This window comes from Populus nigra, chromosome 6, assembly GCF_951802175.1.
Source record: "Populus nigra chromosome 6, ddPopNigr1.1, whole genome shotgun sequence".
NCBI lineage: Eukaryota > Viridiplantae > Streptophyta > Magnoliopsida > Malpighiales > Salicaceae > Populus > Populus nigra.
The window spans coordinates 9,942,555-9,964,629 of record NC_084857.1 but is presented as its reverse complement, the minus strand read 5'-3'; the positions used below and the strand labels follow the sequence as shown (position 1 = coordinate 9,964,629).

General features: G+C 34.1%; 2 protein-coding genes across 5 annotated transcripts; both read left to right on the top strand.

Moving 5' to 3' along the window:
* The first annotated feature begins 1,422 nt into the window (after positions 1-1,422).
* On the top strand, positions 1,423-12,962 carry LOC133695935 (cleavage and polyadenylation specificity factor subunit 3-II). 3 transcript variants are annotated; one of them, XM_062117912.1, is made up of 13 exons: positions 1,423-1,602; positions 1,685-1,862; positions 1,935-2,007; positions 2,098-2,215; positions 2,352-2,425; positions 3,705-3,841; positions 4,889-4,952; positions 5,910-5,975; positions 7,195-7,264; positions 8,027-8,131; positions 9,362-9,503; positions 10,037-10,133; positions 11,490-12,962. In XM_062117912.1, the coding sequence occupies exons 1-13, from the start codon at positions 1,578-1,580 to the stop codon at positions 12,315-12,317; spliced, it is 1,977 nt and encodes a 658-aa protein (XP_061973896.1). In that variant the 5' UTR covers positions 1,423-1,577; the 3' UTR covers positions 12,318-12,962. The 3 variants fall into 3 exon arrangements, with proteins under 3 accessions (XP_061973896.1, XP_061973898.1, XP_061973897.1); XM_062117914.1 differs by having other exon boundaries at positions 1,428-1,602; positions 1,696-1,862; XM_062117913.1 differs by having other exon boundaries at positions 1,428-1,602; positions 1,681-1,862.
* A 3,582-nt stretch (positions 12,963-16,544) lies between these two features.
* On the top strand, positions 16,545-21,721 carry LOC133697389 (E3 ubiquitin protein ligase RIE1-like). 2 transcript variants are annotated; one of them, XM_062119890.1, is made up of 5 exons: positions 16,545-17,292; positions 18,282-18,401; positions 18,794-18,926; positions 19,051-19,212; positions 21,180-21,332. In XM_062119890.1, the coding sequence occupies exons 1-5, from the start codon at positions 16,805-16,807 to the stop codon at positions 21,186-21,188; spliced, it is 912 nt and encodes a 303-aa protein (XP_061975874.1). In that variant the 5' UTR covers positions 16,545-16,804; the 3' UTR covers positions 21,189-21,332. The 2 variants fall into 2 exon arrangements, with proteins under 2 accessions (XP_061975874.1, XP_061975873.1); XM_062119889.1 differs by having other exon boundaries at positions 16,546-17,292; positions 21,160-21,721.
* Positions 21,722-22,075: the final 354 nt, after the last annotated feature.

Here is a 22,075-nt window from a genome sequence, read left to right as displayed (position 1 = left end):
TAGGTCGTTACAATAATGATGACTTTTATGCAGACTCCGTAAGCATGGGCTTTTGGAAACCACCAACGAATGCCAATTTACGAAAGGGACCTGGGCTTATATAAATATTTTGTTGATGGAGAGATAGATAGGTGTTTTTTCTTAGGGTGTCCACTGTCCAGACAGGCTAATTCATGCATGCTGCCATCCTATATTTTTCATTAATCTTAGTAGTATTTACACCTGTCTTTGAGAATGTGGATACCCTCCTGCAATCCCATCTACATTCTTAAATAATTTTTATTTTAAAATATATTAAAATAATATTTTTTTAAAAATTATTTATAACATCGATATTTCAAAATAATTTAAAAATAAAAAAATAAATTTATATTTTTAAAATAAAAAATAAACAGGTAATAAAATAAACAACGTACGGTGTGGTTGTTCGGTCGAGGTAATTGTCATGAAAAATATCAATGCTAGCGTGCAGAATAAAACACTTTTTTCTCCTTTCCCGTACTCTAACCAGTATTCTCTCTGCTTGCGTCTGGATTTCAACAAGATTTAAAACAACTAAAGAAAAAATCAACTGAAACAGATTATATACACCAGATTGTTTCTGATCTGAATTATACCATCCACCTTTCACACCATTGCTGAATTTCAAGACAATTTAAGTAGCATCCAAACAAGTAACATCGCTTTTATTAATTTGCTTCATAGAATGGAAAAATTAAAATCTTAAACGATCTGAAGGGACAAAATTAAGAAAATAAAACATCATGCAAGGAGGAAGGACCTCGACAGATCATCCACTGAGAAAATCTAACATGTAAGAAGTTATAAATTCAATCGTCTCGTTGTTTTTTTTTTTTTGTGAGGAAAATTCACACTTCACATGTCTCTCTCTGACTTTCAAATTTTTTATATACCGCTTTTAAGATGACAAGTTTGAAGTGTCTATAGAAGTAGCAAGGTATTAAACTAGTAGCATGTTTGCAGTGGTAATTATTTTTAAAATATTTTTTTACTTTAAAATATATTTAAATAATATATTTTTCAAAAATTATTTTTTATATCCATCTAAAAACACTATTTTTTTCATTTAAAAAAACATTGTACTAAATCCTTGTTTAATCATTTCTCTGCATCTTTTCTGGTTTTTAGAACTTGTTTGAGAGTATGATTGCAGTTACTTTTTAAAATGTTTGTAATGTTGAAATATATCAAAATAATATATATTTTTTTAAAAAAAATTATAAAATCAGCACATTAAAACAATCAAATATATATATAAAATTTAGCAAAATTAAAAAAAATTTGAATTCTAACGCTTCCTTGGTTGAAGCTTGTTACCGCGGGCCTTTTGATGTACCGGGTCTTGGCCCTTGTACGCACTTATTCCAGCCCTTCGGCCACCCATCAAAACACAGTGCTCCAGAAAAGAAAAGGAAAAAAAAAAAGAAAAAGACGCGTCGTCCAGAGGAGAAGAATTCCTTATTTAAATTGGTTCCGGGGGCGGGGGGATGAAAAATAAAAGCGCACGAAGAAGGCAGTAACGGAAAGAGAGGGATAGTAGGGTTTGAGTAAAAGCCATGGCTATCGAATGCCTCGTCCTCGGTATTTCTCTTGAAACAAAAGATCCTTACAAGACCTATGTTTATATATTTACATAAATAATTGTTTGTTTTGAACAAGGAAGGTGCTGGGCAGGAAGTTGGGAAAAGCTGTGTGGTAGTCACAATCAACGGCAAACGGATAATGTTCGATTGTGGAATGCACATGGGCTATGATGATCATCGTCGCTACCCTGACTTCTCTCTCATCTCTAAATCCAGAGATTTTGACCATTCCCTCGACTGCGTCATCATCACTCACTTGTATATAAATCATACTTAATACCTCTCCTAATCGCTTTTTTTTTCGTGTTAATTTTCTTTGGCTGAATGCAGTCATCTGGATCATGTTGGTGCTCTTCCTTACTTCACTGAAGTTTGTGGTTATAATGGACCTATTTACATGACGGTAATCTGGTCGATAAAATGCTTAGCTGAACTATGTATCTATTAGCTAATCAAGATAAATTAATGATGTTGTTTATATATATTGATGCAGTATCCTACAAAGGCACTAGCTCCTTTGATGTTGGAGGATTTTAGGAAAGTGTTGGTTGATAGAAGGGGTGAGGAAGAGCAATTTACTTCTCTTCATATTTCACAATGCATGGAAAAAGGTAAATCTAATATTTTTCTCTCTACCCTGCTGCTTCCTATTCTATCTGATTTTGAAATTTACTGCAATAAAAAATAAATAGAAATGGTGTTTATGATCAAGTCATTTTTTTCTTTTTTTGGTTTTCTTTAATGCAGTCATAGCAGTGGATCTGAAGCAGACTGTGCAGGTTGATGATGATCTTCAGATCCGTGCCTATTATGCTGGACATGTAAGATTTTTTTACCTCAAGTTGTAGTAGCAGTATGTATTCATTTGACAGCAATTTTTGCATATACTAATAGAATTAGTACACGTTTCATGCCCTTTGACGTTTAGTACTCAATCAATTGCACGTGTGTTTAAGGAATTGATAAAAGAATTTGCAGTTCAGGGTTTCATATTAAATATTTTTTGTGATGTTCATTTATATATTTTTAGCTGATATTAATTGGCCGAACTGAAACATAAATTTCCTTGCTAGGCTACCACAAAACATTTCAGATTCTGTGCATGACATGCTAGAAAATAACTTTTATTTGAGAATTTTTCTTGTAACTGGTATTATTGCAAGTATCGGGAGCTTTCCAGGAAGCTGGAATTCTGATCACAAATCTATGAACATTCTCCAAAAAAAATAAAAAATTAGAGTTCCAGAACCAAAATGCACTGAGCTAATCTCTTGTACTGGCTATCTTGATGGATGCTATTGTATTTTTGTCAAGCTTCAAGCCCAAAGATGTAAAGCTTTTTTTTTTTTTTCCTAGTTTGTGAATGCACAAGCATATATAAGAATAAAAACTGGGGTTATGCCTTATCTTTCAGTGGTAGGAAAGAAAAATGGTAGCAGTCTTGGTTATTTTTTTGTAAAAGAAGTGATGTGACCCAGCTGAAAGATGTATTTCTCTGAACTTTCTGGAGCTTAAATGGCCAAAGAAAAATAGAGCAGGGATGAGGGAGCATGTGCAAGTAAACACGAGAAGAAGAGAAATCATATCAGTGTTGTACATGCTTTTCCAATATCTGATATAATAGGCCTCAAAACACCTTCGTTTTGCAACACTAGGATGAAGATTTGAATATCGGTTCTATAACTCACCTTCATATTGCTTCTTTTGTCAGGTTAAATGCTTGATATGTTTATGGAAAACTTCTGGATTAGTTGGTCTGGATAAAGCCATATAGAAGGTTTGATTTTATGATAAAATTAGCTTGAGGTTTAGTGGTGCTTATGCATAAAAAACAATTGAACAAACAATTGTCTAATAATGAATTGGTGGATACTTGTGACCTTTTCCCTTTCATATGCTTGTTAGATGCAGGTCTGATATGGGCAAATACCCATTACCTGCACCACATCATGTGCACCCTAACATCCTAAAATTTCCAAAGGGCATTAAAATTCTGACTATAAAATCTCCCTCTTTTTTTCCAATTTGTTTTTGTTTTTTGGGGTCTGTTTCATTTTAATGATTTGAGTTTTATTTATCTTCTTTCGTTGTGCTTTCAAGGTTCTTGGAGCTGCAATGTTTTATGCAAAGGTGGGAGACAGTGCTATGGTGTACACAGGAGACTATAATATGACTCCAGATAGACATCTGGGAGCAGCTCAAATTGATCGACTTGAACTAGACCTCCTTATAACAGAGTATGGACATTTAAATATGTTTGTACATATTTAAATACATATGAATCTGCTTGTATATAACCTTTACATGAAGCCATAGAACAAGTTTATGTTTACACATTAGTATTCTGTTAATTGATTCTAGCATTATTCATTGATTCATTGTTTCTCATAGTCCACATTAATCAGTAATTTGCATCAGGAATTTTAATTCTTTGAAGTATGCAAAAAGAACAATGGTGACAACTGACGTTTCACACTGCCAATTTCAATTGGGTGATTGACAATTAGAGTCTTAGGAGTGGTCACTTCATGTTAATTTGCTGAAGGTTAGATTTCTTCCATGTTACCTTTCCCAAGAACCTGCTTTGTCATGGGAAACACTCCAGATTTGCAAGTATACACATAATTACCTCTCCCAAGAGCTTGCTATGTCATGGGAAACACTCCAGATTTGCAAATATATGCATAATTTATGATGTGCATCATGCAAAATGCTGGAGGTTGAGATTGCTTTTCGATTACCCTTCCCAAGACTCTTTTTTGGCTTGCCAACACTGCTAATGTATAGTTATTATGCATTAGTGCTCTAAATTACAACTTGAGTATAGATATCATCACTGTTTTCCTTCACAGTGCATTTGGCAACAATTAGGATGGTTGACCTTTGTTTTTGAGATTAAGGCCTCCCGCTAAGGATTCTGATTTCTATCAGTGCTAGTTTTTCCTCTTTCATTGTTATCTGAGAAAGAAAACATAATTAATTGTCCATGTTATCTTGGTGGATTTTCAATCACTCTAAATAGCTCTGATATATTTGGATGAAACTGGTTTCTTATAATTTGTGATTTCTTTCCTTTTCTTTTGATGGAATATCTTAAATCCAATGTATTTGTCGAAACATTGTAGTGTTTGGGTATTGTTTCCAATTGACAAGCTACTACAGTTATAATGTTGTAGCATAACTAATCCACCTTGCATTGATACTTTTTGAAGACCTTGTTTACAGAATTGGATTTGCTTCTGCTGAAGTTTAATTTTTACTTCCCTGATAAATTCTTCTCACAGGTCTACATATGCAACAACTATCCGGGATTCAAAGTATGCTCGAGAAAGGGAATTTCTCAAGGCTGTATGTTTAACAACCTGTCCATTTCTGTATTATGCATGCTTTTCTCTTATCTCAGTGAATTAGGTCACTGTGCCTTTTCTTTCCATTTCTCTCCATTATTTGTGTCTTTCCTGTCACATGTTTCATGAGCATTATATTGATATCTCAATGGAAATTAGTCAACTAAAGTTGCAGGAAGCTTCTTTTGCTGCTTACTTTTATTCATTGCCAAAAAGCTTTATGATACTTTCTCAAAAGACTGGATATAAATTCATAAATTTGGCACACTGGTTATTTGTCAGCTCCATGGATTACATAATGAGACAATTCCTGTCTATGTTGGAGGATAGGCGTATCTTAGTCAAATTTTAATGTTAGTTTTAACTTGTATTGTTGGCAGTCTTGAACCAGAGACCAGTGTCTCAAACAATCATAATTATGGTGTTAGATTCAGATGCAGCTTATGTCATATGTCATGTTAACATAGGTGTCATCCAAGTTTTTTCCTATCATTTTTTCCTGTTTCTTTTCACCCTGGTCTAGCCTTATTAAATATGGGATACTTGAAGAAAAAACAATCATACCTTATAGTGTTTTAATTACTTATTGAACACTTTAGAGGCCCTTGGCATGGAAAAGAATTCTCAATGGCTGTAGGATTACAGAACCACAATGTCATTCTTTGTGGCTCTTCATTGTCGAATGATGCTTTTCTTTTAAAATGCATATGTACACGACTTACTAAAATTCACTGTTTCTACTGTAAAATGATAGTTTTTTAAGAATGCATACATCTAGGAATTCAAGTTTTGTTGCTTCTTGTACGCTATTGACCTGTATTAAGCATCGTTGCTTTCTTCTATGAGGGAATGCCATGTATTGTTATTTATATTTCCAAGTTTTTGAATTTAGAAACTTTCTTTTTATCTCTCTACAATAATAATAGTGATGTGTGTCTTGGATAATTAATCAATGTAGGTCCATGAATGTGTTGCTGGAGGAGGAAAGGTGCTTATTCCTACATTTGCACTTGGAAGAGCTCAGGTATTCGCTGCAAGATTGTTCCTTTTTTTTCACTTTGAATCTAATCTGCCTTAATTTGGATTGGTTTATGGTTTAATTTTTTGTGAAAGTTTTAATTGTTATGGAACAATAGACACATTTTAATGATGCCATAATATTATGTCTGACTCCTTTCAGTTTTGTGGCCATTCATGATTTGTGAAAATCCCAACCGATTAAATCTGGTTGGTTCACTAAATCGGAAGCAAAACTGTAGACTTTCACAGCATCATCCTTGTTTTGCACACATCTGAGCTGCATTTCTGGTCTATTGTGATTCAACCAAACTAGTTATTGCTTCAATTTGGTGCTGTCCAGATTGAAAACATATATCATATGGTTGGTAGACAACAAAGTAAATGCAGCAGGTTCCTAAATGTCTATAAGAATTGTACCTATATATTTCATTTGATTATTCTCTTGCACTTTATACCATTGAGATGGTGGTGCTTGTGTAGTTGAATTAGGGATTTGGGTTTGGCAGGGTTAGTATGTTGGGGATGGAAATGAATTTGTTATACACTCTATGTTGAATTGGCCTTTTTTTCCCATATTTTTTTTGATGGTGCGGTTAGTTTAAAGATTTTGAATAAGAGAATTCTCTTAGATGGTGGCGATGGTGATGGTAGTGATAGCTCATTGAGAGTGAATAGATTCTGTAGTTCTTCTGTTTTCTTAAGGAAAGGTGCCACTATTCTGAAGTTTTACGTAGTACCAAAACATCTTATTTCTTACAGGGGTAATATATAAGTGCTTACAATATGCACTGTAAAGGGGATGAACTCTAAAAAAGGAGGCACCTTGCATTTTTAGAAGCAGGGAAAGGTAGAAAGGTGGGCTTTTATTTTGTTTTGTTTTTTTGGTATATGATCCACCTACATTTCTCAAAGGGAATTTGATATTTCAGATTCAAAATGCTCACCTCTTGCAGTGTACGCTTGTCCTTTTATTCTTATATTAGATGATGCATCATAAAATTTAGTGACATTATAATTTTGGCAGGGGAGATGCACTGTTTTTTTCCTTTCTTTGACTAGATAAGCATATTTTTCATATTGTGTGTGATTTTACTAGTTAGAGATGTATCCTTTGTGAACACTTCATTGATGTTGGGTGTTATATGCCTTGATGGTGTTGCAGTATCGAGTCTTATAGAATGCCTTAGCATCCTTTGTTGACAGTCTTATTGACTTGTGAATAGGAACTCTGTATATTGTTGGATGACTACTGGGAGCGTATGAATCTCAAGGTTCCTATATACTTCTCAGCTGGTATGATTAAGCTATCATTTCTTCCTGTTACATGGTTAAACATGTTACTTGGTCAAATAATGTATTCTTAATTACTAAAAAATGACGTCCTATTTTCTTCTGTTCCATAGTGACTGCCCATTTGCATAATTGATGTTAGATCTGTTGAACATTTTACATAACTGTCTATCATCAAAAGATAGAATTTTGTTTCCTCTTACAAGTTGAAGTTAGGCATAACCAAATAAAAAGAAAAGATAATGCCAATGCATTGATCATTGTCTCAAAATGTTGATGTTTTCCAAGAGGAAAAACGCTTTGAAATGGAGAAGCTTTATCTAGGGGATGCATGGATCTGACATCACAATTATCTGGGGTTTGATATTGCAAGAGCATCATCATCGGAGGTTTTCTTTTTAGATACAAAGGAAAATTCAGTTACTGGAAAAGACTAGGTTGTTTACATGGCTGCCCATCCTTGTTTAGAGCTGGGAAAACTGCAAACAGACTTTGCCTAATGGCAGAAAATATTCTCGTAATGTTTTCTCTGTCTGGTGTAGCATTGCATCTGTAAATTTTTTTTTATCACTGTGCATGCATTAATTATTTTTTTAAAGAAATTTCTTTTGGCAAATCATTTTGGAATCTCCTGTTAATTCTTCCCATTCTTTTAGAGATTTATTTGGATACTGTTGATAACTTAAATAGTTCTCCCAAGTGTGTCACCACTGCACTCATGGATTTTACAGATTCAAACTACAGATTTCGAGTTTTACATTTCAGGTTTGACCATTCAAGCAAATCTGTATTATAAAATACTTATCAGCTGGACCAGCCAGAAGGTCAAGGAGACATATGCTACACGGAATGCATTTGATTTTAAACATGGTAATTCAAGTGGTTAGCTCATTAACATCATCATGTGTCTTTAGGGTTACAGTTATAGAATTTTCTGGCATAATAAGATTGATAAATTTTTTAATCTCAATGAATAAGTAATTCTGATATATAGTTGCCTCTTTTAAGGAGAGGGATCTCAATTGGTTGCAAAGGAAAAAACAAATGATAACTATGGAACAAAATATGTTTGAATGTTTATTGGGTAATAAGCCCACAGAGGCAGGCATTTATGTCATATCATGTGGCTATCATTTCATTATTCTACCTCCTGCTACTGCTCTCGCTCTGTTTTTCAGTAAATCAAGCTGATTTTGGTGAAAAAAACAAGTGAACAATATCTGAGGATCTTCCCTGGCGCCCACTACTAGCTTAGTTGTTTGATTCATTTTATGACATAAACCACATGATGCTTCATGAAATAATTTTTTAAATCAATTATTAGTAGACTTGAATGATGTTGTATAATTTAATTGCTCTGCTTCCCATATCAATGAATGTCTTCAAGTCAAATCTAACATTGTTGGTGCTTTTGTTCAAGCATTTTGCCCTCACGCTGGTATTTTAGGCTACCTGTAGGGCTATTTTTTTGTAAGGATATTGCAAAAAAAAATGGAGCTTTTAGCTCTAGCTTTTCATATTCCCATCAGTCTGTGATAATGATGTGTACACGATAATCAGGTTCTTTTGTGGCATCTCTTGTTTGTAAGGCACTCAATGTCATAATTACTGCATCTTCCAAAATGTGGAGTCATTTGTTTATTCCACGTGCTTGGTATCAGAAATATAGGTGCCTTTAGTTCCTGTGGAATCCAGTTTGCTATTCTTGTTACACAACTGGTTATGATTTGCTTCCTGTTTTCCTCTATTATGGATCAGTTTTCTTTTTGATATTTCAAATTTAATCAGAGCTTTTATCTTTCTTCTGTGATGGTGGAAACAGGTATTTTCTTACCACGTGGTGTTTTGTGGAATTTTTTTGGCTACTAACTATATTTTATTTTTCATTATAAAGGATTCCTTCTTTGATCAATTGATTTCATCTCTTTATTAGGGTTTAAAGAGTATCATGTTGAACTGAGTAATTTTGAATATTGAATGAAGCAATTTTCCTGCTCATATGAAACGTATAATGATTGATATTAATTATATGTGATTGCATTAACTTTGCTTCCTTTCCAGCAAATCCTATTTTTAACTCTTAATGTTTGGATGCTGCAGTTCACAATTTTGATCGTTCTCTGATAAATGCTCCTGGACCTTGTGTTCTCTTTGCAACACCTGGGATGATTAGTGGTGGATTTTCACTTGAGGTTTTTAAACAATGGGCTCCTTGTGAAATGAATCTTATAACATTGCCTGGGTATTAATTTTGTTACCTTCTCCTTTTATTGAGCATATAAGAATTCATGACGCATATCTCATCAGTAGGAACCAGGAAACCCACAGTTCCCAATCATGACATCTTATATACTTGTCCAAAAACAAAATATAATGACCTTGCATATAAATTCTAACCTACCATTCGACACATATCACCTCAAAAAAAGAATGTTTTAAATTCAAAAGAAGGAAATTTAAATTTAAAGGATTCCGTCGCCATTCATCATATATTTCATCTTCACTCTCCTGAAATTATTCATTTTTTGGGGGGAGCACAGAATGTGCAAGTAAGATATTGCACATTTCTTCATGTTGGTTGTGTATTTTTCTATATCTGCATTTCTTTTTCTATTCTAGACTTTGAATAAAATAAATGCTGGATATGACCATGCATAGATTGTTCAATGTATATTGTATTTCTTAACTGAAATGTGAATTTCATCTCTGTACAAACCTTAAATAAACGATAAATTTACAACCATCTTTTCCTAATTTACTGTGCTCTGTTTGCAGATATTGTGTGGCTGGAACTGTAGGACATAAATTGATGTCGGGAAAACCTACTAAAATTAATTTGGACAAGGACACCCAGATTGATGTGCGATGCCAGGTGCATATTGATCTCCCACCCCTTGTTTACCATCATTTCCACCTTCTTTCTCATTTTATTATTCTTTTGATAAAAAGAGTAGGATTTTAACTCAAGATGTTGCTTTCCCTGTCCTTGGGAGAGTACCAATGGGCTAAACACCCTTGGTTTCATAAGTAGTATCTCATGAATTTCCTGGGATATGAATTATTCACAACTGATAAGACAATATGTATTCACCTAAGACTATGAAAGAGTTCTTCATCAGCTATTGCCATGAAAAGTATAATTGAGTTTGCTTACCAGGGATGATAGAAAGTGCAGGTCATTGACTCATTGAGGTGTGATGATGTTGTCACCTGTGCAGCTGAGCCTGAACACATTTATTGAATCCTTGCATTTTAATAGATGTTGGCTAAAAAAAATATATAATCTTTTTGCTTCAGAGAATTTTGGCACTATATAATTTGACTGGTCCATAACTGCCATTAATCCTGTTCTGGAGGTTAGAGCCTGGGGATCTAGGATTGTTGTGTCCTGAACACACATGACCAGAAGTTTAAATGTCTTATTTGCAAAGATGAAGCTTGACTGATCTTTCTTTACTCCCTAGATTATCCAGCTTCTGTAAGAGAGAACACTTCTCTATATTTTTCACTGGCCATTTGCACAGTTTTTGCTGTTTTTTGTTTTTATGTGGTTATTTTACATAAACTAATTGAAACAAGAGAACTAACTAATCTTGTTTTGGTTTCACCCATTCATATTGCATCATCAAGCTGTAATGATTAGAATCTTACACAGTTCTATGGGGTCGCATCTATGTAAACTGTGTTTGGAATATAGACAAGTAGTACAGAAAAAGTTTGGCTGGCCTTGAATTTTATCTCAGGATGGTTTTGTTGCAAGTTCTATATGCCCGTATCAGTTATAGACAACTGGGCAAATTAATGTATGCCAGGAACACGGTGCTACCCATTGCTTTTCTATTTATTTGGAGTTCTGTAGAATTAATCATATGTGAAATTTAGTATACAGTACCCTGTATGGTTTGCAACTCATGCTAGTGCTTTATTGAATATGGAATCTGAAAGCAGGGTGCTCCCCCCATTTGAGGCGTTTTATCTTCTCCTCGAGTGGGATAGATTGCTTGCTCTCCCTGAAAAACTAGATTTCTTTTCCCCCACCTCAAATGGGATAGATTGCTTGCTCTCTCTGAAACTAAATTTTTAACACCCCCCCCCCACACCCCCTTCTCTGTATGTGTGCATGGAGAACACCTGTGCCTTTGTGATTTTGGGAGAGCTTAAATGATTTTGTCTATTAATTTGTCTATTCATTTTTATAGCAGTCCTGACTATTTGGTTGTATTACCAGATTCACCAATTGTCTTTCAGTCCTCATACAGACAGCAAAGGAATCATGGATCTTACCAAATTTCTCTCGCCTAGGAATGTGATATTGGTACATGGTGAGAAGCCTAAAATGGTTTCTCTTAAAGAAAGAATACAGACTGAACTGAGAATTCCATGTTATCTTCCCGCCAATTGTGATGCTGTGCACATTCCTTCAACTATCTATGTGAAAGCACATGCCTCAAACACATTTATCCGCAGTTGCTTGAATCCTAATTTCAGGTTCTTAAAAAGAAGTAAAGAAGACAATTCTGATCAGGTTTTAAGAAACACAAATCCCACTGCCCCACTGCAGGTAAATGATGAAAGAGTTGCTGAAGGGATCTTGATTATGGAAAAAGGCAAAAAAGCAAGGGTTGTACACCAAGATGATCTACTGCTCATGTTGAGACAGAAGAAGCATGACGTTCAGTTTGCGTATTGTTGTGCTGCACAACTTGACAACTTGGAAGAGACTAGAAATAGAGATGATGCGCTTGGTCTTTCCAACAAGTGCTCTAGTCTCCAGCTATTGTTTAAAGAACTTTCAAATTATTTTTCTGGAGTAAACATCCAAGATCTTGGGGAACATCTTCAAGTGGAGTCATTTCATGTGTCTGTCTGTTTGAAGGACAACTGCCCATACAGAATAATTGATAATTCTCAAAAAGAAGCAGTGGCAGTATATTTTTGCTGCAGTTGGTCTGCAGCAGATGAAAAGCTTGCCTGGGAGATCATTTCAGCCATGGAAAGATTCAATTTAATTGACAATTTACCATGCAGAAATTCCATTTCAAGTACAAATTCATAGGTGTGCTGCCCAGTTGCACATCCATTTACTCAAGAACTGGGTGAACTGTGTATCTTGAAGAGTCTCGATCCTGATCCTGTTGTGCAACATTTCATGACTTATCTGACAGAGGAGTTGGCTGCTTTTTTATGATCCAAGAGCTAGTTTTTTTCAGCTCTCCACCTTACTGGAATAGGGGTGTTATATGAGCTGAGACTTTTGAAGCATACCAATTTCCATCCCATCCTGATATGGAATTTGAATTTTGACAATTAGCATTCTGTGCTTGAAGCAGCGGTGTGAAAGCAAAAGCAAAAGGATGACCGATTAGTTTTCTTGCATATCAATAGATGAAAAAGGAGTTTTTTGAAGCTGAAATTGCATTGGTGGTCATGATACATGTACTGTGAAAAGGACTTTGTTGGTGAAATGCTTTACAAAGGATTGTGGCGGTCCAGAGACCAGCAGGGCGATACCAGCCTTGTGTGCTATTTGAATTTTGAGCTGCATTCAATTTCAGATTTTCTCTCCCTGTTTCTTCCATTCGTTTTGTCACCACAGCAATGTCTTGTATTGTAAAATTAATGTATTCAAGTATTTTCGGATCCTGTATTATTAAGGCCGCTAGACTGGAGTAATATTAGGGATCCTATTTTCTCTCTTCTATTTAGAACTATGTTTGTTTGTTTTTAAGTTTTAAAAATATTTTAAAAAAAAATTAAATTTTTTTGTGATAAATTAATATTTTTTAATATTTAATATGGTAATATCAAAAATAATTTTTAAAAAATAAAAAAATATTATTTTAATATATATTTTTTAAAAAAGTATTTTGAAAAATAACTATATTATCAAATAGATTATGTATCAAGTAAATTATATTTTATCTTTATTTTGAAGAAGAAAAATAATTTTGCAACTTGGGCATAAACCCTATTCAGTTAAAAAAGCTATTATAATTTAGTTAGATAATATAAAAACAATTAACGAAAGTAAATTGATTTAAATAAAAAAAATCATAAGAACGTTAACAAAAAGAACAGTTCCTAAAAAGAATATGGTGCTGAAGCCAGGATTATAGCAAACCCACCCAATCTGGAATAGTGAATAAAATAAAACTTAGCCAACCAAAATGTCAAGAATATTACGAGATTGAAATAAATCAATAAAAATATAAATAAAAAAAACAACAACCTAATTCTCAACGAGTCTGATGTAGATTATGAGATAAAAAAATAATTAATTAACAAAATAAACAAAAAAAATTAGCAAACTAGGCAAGTCATCACTTTCCATGACCCAGGTCATGCAAGTGAAAAACCTAATATAAGCAAATCGGGAAAACTATGAAACTCGATTATAAAATAATTAAATGTTGAATGATGAAATAATTTTTTTTAGACAAAAAAAAACACGTCAATTTGCCAAACTCACAATCCAAATGATAGGATTAGGGTGAATGAATAAAAAGAAAATCACAAAGCTCAATTAAAAAAAATAACATGGAATGATGAAATTGAAAAGAAAAATTGGTGTAAAAAGCAAACCCTACAAAGAAATGACCAATGTTAACATGGGTTGAATTTTCAAACTCGTGACTCCAGTTATAAAACTTGAATCGCCACATTAAAAAAATACACAGTCAAAATTCAAACGAATCCTATACTGGAGGATGAAAATGAAAAAAAAATCCAACCTTACGAAATGACCTAAAAGAAAAATAGCAATCAATAGAACAAGAATCAAATTTCAAATAAAATTAAATGGGAGGACAAATTACATTTTATGATTCAATGATGAACTTAAAAAATAATCATTTTCACAAAGGGATGCAGGATAAAAAATAGCAATTTAAATAATAAGGACCAATTTGAAATATAAAATAAAAGGACAACTTTCAATTTTTTTATTGGAGAATAAAATTGAAAAAACTTTTAAATTTTTCTAAAAGACCCGTAACAAAAATTAAACAATCTATAGAATAAAGATCAAATCTGAAATGATAATAAAATAAGGGGACATTTTAGAACTTTCAACAAGGCATCGCAAATGTCAAGGAGAGGAAAGAAAAAAAAAGAAACAGGAGAAAGAAAACATCATTGACAACAAACAACCGTGATAAACCCTGCATGTATTGCTCCACGGGGAAGAGGACAACACATCATACCTATATCCACCGTGAACGGTCGTGTTTGGTGGCTGAAAAAGGTCGTTCGCATTACTATAACTTTGTAGCCTCCCTCACTTTTTAACGAATGCAATACATGCACTAGCCAAAGAAACCCTCCATATCAACTACAATCTCTCATATTTGTTTCATAATATGATTTGGTACATGAAACCCTAATTGTTCTAAATTGACGGAATCTAAATATATGTTGATAATCTTAGCATCAATTATGCACCAAACCTTTTATATGACTAAAACAAGACATTAAGCCAATTAAAAAAATAAATTCAAACAAATCAAAAATTTTAAAAAGGAACAACAACTATAAAAAAAAAGGCAAAAATATTTTCCTTGATATTGCAACCTAACCCCTAAAAGGGCATAAAATTGAAGGGGATCAATATTTATTAAAATCTTTAATTTAACTTTTATAGCTTTAATTGCTATTAATCAATAAGAATAAATTTTATTTTATAAAATCATAAATCAACTTAAGTAATGAAATATTTCACCAACATCTCGAGGTCCTCATTTAAGGACAAGGAAAACAATCATTGCTCAAATCCATATAATTTGGAAGTATTTGATAGTGTAGTTATGATTGATTTTTAAATAACTTTTTTGTGCTGAAATGTATGTCAATGATTTTTTTTTTTATTTTTAAAAAATTAATTTTGACATCAGCACATCAAAACGATTTAAAACATACAAAACATATTAAATTTTAACAAAAAAAAAATTAAATTTTTTAAGAACGTCGTTTGCACCACGTTTCCAAACGTATTTTTTGTGTTAAAAGTTTAAATTAAGAGAAAAAAATTGAAGGACCAGTACGTAAAATACAGAAGGAAAAAAACCTATCATAAATTACTTTTGTAATAGATAGATGCTAAAAGCCTACATGGTTTGAGAGTTAGGATTTATTCGGGAGTGAAAAATCTAATTTTTATTTGTTTTAAATTGATTTTTTTATATTTTTAAATTATTTTGACATGCTAAATTTAAAAATAAAATTAAAAAAAAATATTATTTTAATATATTTATAAACAAAAATATTTTAAAAAATAAACTCTACAATCAAACACAGACGGAGTAATAAAGGAGAGAAATTTAAATTCCCTGCTTACCAAAGCAACAATGATTGTCAGTCAACCATAGAGCTAATACAAAAAAAAAAAATAAAAAAAATTGAATGACAGATATAAATTCTGTGCGGAGCGTCCAAGAGACTTGCCGCTAGCGTTGGCAGCTAACGATAGCTTACAAGTCTTGTTATCTACCCCACAATGCGAGGATCCAGTTTCTCACTTCGATGATTGCTCTGTCCCTCCCACTATAATCATTTCTTTACCTATATATATAAAAAAAAATTAATTTTTTTTTTCAAATTTAAATCTCTAAATTGATACGTCCATCTCTCCCCCGCTTCTATTTATCTCCTATCCTCTAATCTATACAGACATGTCCTGCTTTATATCTCATTGCTTTCTTCTTCTTCTTCTTCTTTTGCAGTAATCCCATAAATGGAACGAGCTGCTTGAAAAAAAAACAAATGGAGAAAGATCGAGCGAGAAGAAGGAACGGGGAAGAATTGTTTTCTTAATGATAGGACGTTAATGTTGTTTTAAATCCGGGGGTGACACGTGTTCAATAAAAATGGGGATGCAATTCCAAAGAGGGCAGAGCAGGAAAAGCTGGTGCTCTGTTTTTTTTTTTAAAAAAACTTTCTGATAAAAAATAAAAATAAAAATTCATGACATCTAAAAAGGAAAAACGAGTCGGAGAAAGAATCTTGACTGTCTAGATGGTTACTCTAGAGGTGTCAGTCAGCAAATATCATTCTTGCAAAAACCCTAAAAACAGGGGGGAAAAACATCAACATTTGAAAAGGTCTCGAGTGTAAGAGATATTCTCCATCGAAATATGAAATCCAAGCAAAATTCTAAAATAGGAGAAAAATGTGTCCCACGAAACGATGGACCTAAGACTTATTACGACGACGTATTTAGCGGTTTTGAGTCTCAAGGCTGTCCATTCAATCGCCTTCAACTCTCTCCATACATTAAAAAAAAAAAAAAAAAAGACACCACCACCAACACAGGAGCCAAAGCACCAAGAAAAGTCAACAAAGATACATTTCCAACATATGGAAATGATCTTCATCGGCCATTCAACCCCTACCCCTTCGTTCTTTTAATCCTCATAAATAAATAAATAAATAAATAAATTCCTCGTATTTCTAACCCCAGATAATTAAAATTTTACGATGACCTTCCTTTCTGTCTAGATCAACACGACCACTGCACCTTCACTTGCTCTCACTAAACTTTGTCCAAGAATGTCATCCGAAAGTGATTCCCACGCGCCACTCCTCCGCCCTCGACAAGACTCTCCGACCTCCCCAACCGCCAGCCAAACCACCCTAGCCGTCCTCCTCGGCCGGGCCACTGGCCGCCGCGGCCCGTCCATGCTGGTAAGAGAAACAGCAGCTCGTGAGCTGGATGAGAGACGCGCTGACTGGGGGTACTCGAAGCCGGTGGTGGCATTAGACATGCTGTGGAACGCAGCGTTCGTGGTGGTTTCGGTAACGATGCTGGTGGTGACGGCGAAGGAGAGGCCGAACACACCGATAAGGATATGGATCTGTGGGTATAGCTTGCAGTGTTTGGTGCATGTCATTTTGGTGTGGTTGGAGTATAGGAGAAGGAACACGAGGAGAGGGAGAGATGTAGAGAGCGAACAACAGTCAATTGAGGGAGAAAATGTTGCTGAGAGTGAAGACGAGGATGGCGATGAACATGATAGAGCAACTCCTCCTAGATCAAGGTAAATGAAAATGAAGATAAAAAATTCTTTCCTTTTTTATTATTTATTTTTGCGATTGCTGGTTTTTGTGCTTATTTGGGATTTTCTCTTTCTTTCAGAAAGATAATTTCAATTTCGAGTTTTGTGTTGGTTTTCATATCACATATTATTAGGGTTTTAGTTTTTTTGTTGCAGTTTTAATGTTGGTTTGATTCCTCAACTCGTGTATTGTGAACCCGAGAATTCATATTTCATCAAATTCTTCTTTATTGGAAGCTACTAGCACAGCATCCAAGATGGACATTTTTGTGCATTTTGCATTATTAGGTGGTATATGGAATGGAAGGAATGTGAGCTAATTTGACAAGTTCATGGAAAAGAGAGAGATGATTTGACGAAGTTCCCGAGGGAACGGATTACAATTTCACTGGAGGATATCAGATGTGGAACACGTAATTTGCTTTTTTCTTAAAAAAAGTTTTAAACTTGAAAGAGTTGTTCTGCGATTATAAAACTTAGTGCGGGATAGATTTGACTAAACATAAACAGTGAAAGGAGATTTTTGCATGAAAACGAGAGGGACTTTGTTTTTGTTCTCGTTTACTTATTAAGTTACTATCTCAAACCACGAGGGATTCTTGCAATCTATCTTGATTTTAAGCATTTGTGCAAAGAGCGTTAAAAATTGATTTGTCTATGATGATAACATGGGCACATCATCTATGGAATTCTAGAGACTGGATATCTAGTCTCATGCTTGTGCCCACCTCTGCTTAGCTCACAAAAGCTTTGAAGTATGTGATTTCAGTATACATGTGTATGTGTTTATTCAAATGGGAGTGAAGCGAGCTCCAAAATGTGATATCTTGCTATTTGTAATTGAGTAACTTTCCTCTCTCCTTCTCTTGTATGGATCTCCAGCGGTATCGGTTACAATATGTTGTCTAGTAACTTTACTGGAAGGTTTATCAATTGTTGCTGTCATATTAATTTAATGATTTCTGGCCCAGTTTCACTAAAAGATGTGAATCGGTGAATACCATGGTGTCATTTCTCTGGTGGATAGTTGGCTTTTATTGGGTAGTCTCTGGTGGCGATGCCCTTTTGCAAAATGCTCCTCGTTTGTACTGGTAAGCATTTTACTAATCTAGTACAGGCTTTCAGTTTCCATTGAATTTATATGGTTGTAGGCATTACCTAATATCACAAGATCTTTTGAAAGCTTCAGGTACCCTTGTCTAACAGAAAATTCTGTTACCAGTATAACTGCCTTTTTCTTCTTCCTCTTTTAAATACAACCATGCCCCATCAGTGATTTCCTATGTCAGCGTACCAAGACATTTTTTTTTTCTGAAGCAATCAACAATTCCTCATGCTTTGTACAAGATTATTTGGCACATAAACCTTACAAATGTTAGGATGTAGGTCACCCCCGTACTTTTTTCTTTTCTTGGTTTGGTGCCTGTAACAATAATATATGCAAATAAAGACCACAAGGATCTCTAATTCTGAATTTCTGCAGGCTGGCTGTGGTTTTTCTCGCATTTGATGTGTTCTTTGCGATCTTTTGTGTTGTTTTGGCATGTTTGATTGGGATCGCTCTCTGTTGCTGCTTGCCATGCATTATTGCAATTCTTTATGCTGTTGCAGGGCAGGTATGAAGATAAAATATTTACCAACATAAACAATCTGATGGCTTTGCAAACCTTATAGCTGTTGGCATTTTCATGTGCTTAAGTAGGACTTTCTGCTTCTCTCTTTTCATGTGTGACTAAATAGGAAGGTGCATCAGAAGCAGATCTCAGTATGCTGCCAAAATACAAATACCTAGTAATAGGTAATGAGGAAAAAAGGCCCAGAGTTGGGGCAGGGAAAATGGTTCCTGTGGAAACAAGCAGTGGGTACTTGTCAACTGAGCGTATACTTTTACCTGAGGATGCGGTAAGTTATTTATCATGAGAATTTTCAGTTTTTTAAAGCCTGTGGATCTGCACTTTTATGAACCACATTTAGAAGGGAATGCTGTCATTTTTATTTGAAAAGCAATGGAGTTTTGTCAACCTGTTTACTGTCATTTTGATATATATCGCACTTGTACATCTAGTGTTTCTGCATGTCTGCATATTTGTGCAAAAGGAATTGAAAAGGAAATTTGAGCTATTTATTTACTGTAATGTTGATGAGAGAGCACTGTCTTAGATCATACTGAGATGAGCAGCGGTGAACCTGTAAGTATGGTATAATCATTTAATCTTCATGTCTTGCCATAATTTGAAATCTCTTTTTAGCCAGTAATCACTTATTCCAAATCTCCTTATAAAAAGTGGAAAATCATGTCTCTTTAGAAGAATGAATGCATGCGTGTGAAATTGCTGAGATGTAAAACAAGAGATATCACTTCTATTGTTGTTATTAGTAGTTCAATTTATTTGGGTGAGACAAATGAGTCCTGGATATGAGATATTTTAGTGAGCATGTTCTTTGCACCTATATTTGAGGATATGGACCTTAATTGTTTTTGCTTAATGAAACGACGACAACCAAGAACATCACAAACTAGCTACATCAAGTTCAATCAGATTTGCCTAACTTCATCAATTAGCCGAGTTTTTCTCTTGCAAATAATTTGAAAGTCGTAATTGATGATATCATTGCTTAAACATTCTGCATTATGTTACATGGCAATGCAATACATTAACTTTACACTTTTTGAAAGGAACTGGATATATCTAATTTATTGACACATGGACTGCATTTATTCTAGTAGCTCTACTTTGTACTATATTAGATTTGAGCCCTTATTCAAGGCCTCTAAAATAAATAGGAGGAAAAATTCATTAGGTTATATTTTGCCCTAACAAAACCTGATGCATTATTTGTTTTTCCTTTCCTTTCCTTTTCTTTGAGCGTGCAGTTATTCTAAGGCATTTAAAATTTAATACCATGCAAATTAGCTAAATTAAGTCCAATATTACAACACAGAGGTACGGGGACCACATCTGGTTCGGGAAAAACAAAAAAATGTTCAGTGTCCATGTTTTGAATTAGAAGTGGTTAATCTAGTATTAAAATTGCCTGCATCTTACCTATTCTTAAAAAAAAAAGGTCATCTTACATATCTAAATGGGATTGGTACAATATCTCAGGAATGCTGATCATGAAAAGGAGAAGTAAAACAGTGCAAGAATAATGCTAAATTTACCAAATATCCTTACCAAAATCACTTCTTGGAAAATCTTAAGCATTTAATGAATGAATCCGGTCCCATAAATTTAGAACTTACAGATTGTTTTTACCGTAATAGAAGATTATATAACAATATTTGACTGCCATCAACCATCAATATTTTAGAGATTGTTCTTACTGTGTTTATTTAAAAAGAAAAAAAAACAGCTTTTACTATAAACATAATGGTGTGGGAATGTTTTCTTGCCATGAACATATATAGAAGTATTTTATTAGGTTTGATTCCAGATATTGAGCCCGTTATTTGGCCTGTCTGTTGTGAGATCGTCCTGCAGAATCTGAGTCAACCTGTCATGTGGTTGGATGTTATTGGTCAAATAAGTCTGCATTTTCATGCTAGGTTAGTCGGCTGCTGTGTCTAGGAGTTGCTTAAATGTACTAGGTTAGGACCTAAATAATGCATGGTTCAAGATTCTCTTCACTTGTTTTCTCCTCCAATAATAGGGGAGGCGGGAATGGTCTTAAAATTATATGGTTTGACGAAGAAATATGGAAAAAATTGCAAGGACCAGGAATTAAGTGAAAGACTTGCATGATTCTAAGAACAGTTCTCGTTCACCATCAAATTCATTTTAAGAGATTTCACCAGTGCTGTAGAGTTTGGTTTCAATATTTTCTTTTGATATTTAATTTTCCCTTTAGGAATGCTGTATCTGTCTTAGCCCATATGAGGATGGAGCAGAACTCCATGCACTCCCTTGCAACCATCATTTCCATGCAACGTGCATTGTGAAATGGCTTAAGATGAATGCAACATGTCCTCTCTGCAAGTACAACATTCTCAAGGGAAATGAACAGGTATGAAGAAAAGATAAGGAGAAACCACAATCAACTGGGTCGGTGCTCCCACATACTGTTCATCTTCTTGTACAGAAGAAACCAAGGCTGGAAAGAGGCTTCTTCAAATTTCTGTGAAGAATACAAGTTGTAGCATTCAGTAAACAACGCATCAGTTAGTATTTATTTCAGTCTGGAGTTGTATTGATTCGTCTTCCTCTCCTGATTTGTTTGAGAAGCATGCTAAGATGGAGCAAGAATTTTCAAACTTTCTGTTTATGCTTAAATTATATGTTTTGTAGCAATGTAATTGCATGATTGCATCTATAGTAACCTGCTAAGTATACAAGTGTCAATCAAATTCTTGCTGTTAGTTATATAGTGTATCAGCTTCCTTGGCATTCAATTCATTTGAAGATTTGATTTAGCTTCATGGCTGTGTATAATTTGTGTAATTGTGTAGTGTTTCTTCTCGTGTAGTTACATGGAAATGAAGCTCTTGCTGGTGAGGCCTAACTTTGTTCTGTCATTGGTCGTGCTTTTGTCACTGCAGCAAGAATGGTTGCATGCTTAACTTTGCAGACGCAGCCTCGGATTGTGTCTGACTCTTCTAAACACGATTTTTTCAGAGTGGAAATTCTGGATACCACAGGGTAGCCCATCGATATAATTATACTACAATTGATTTTTTCTACTTTTTTTTTTTTTGGTAAACTAAAAAGAGGCATTAAAAGACATCAATATATTAAATTTTTTAATTTTTTTTTAACATTGATTTATC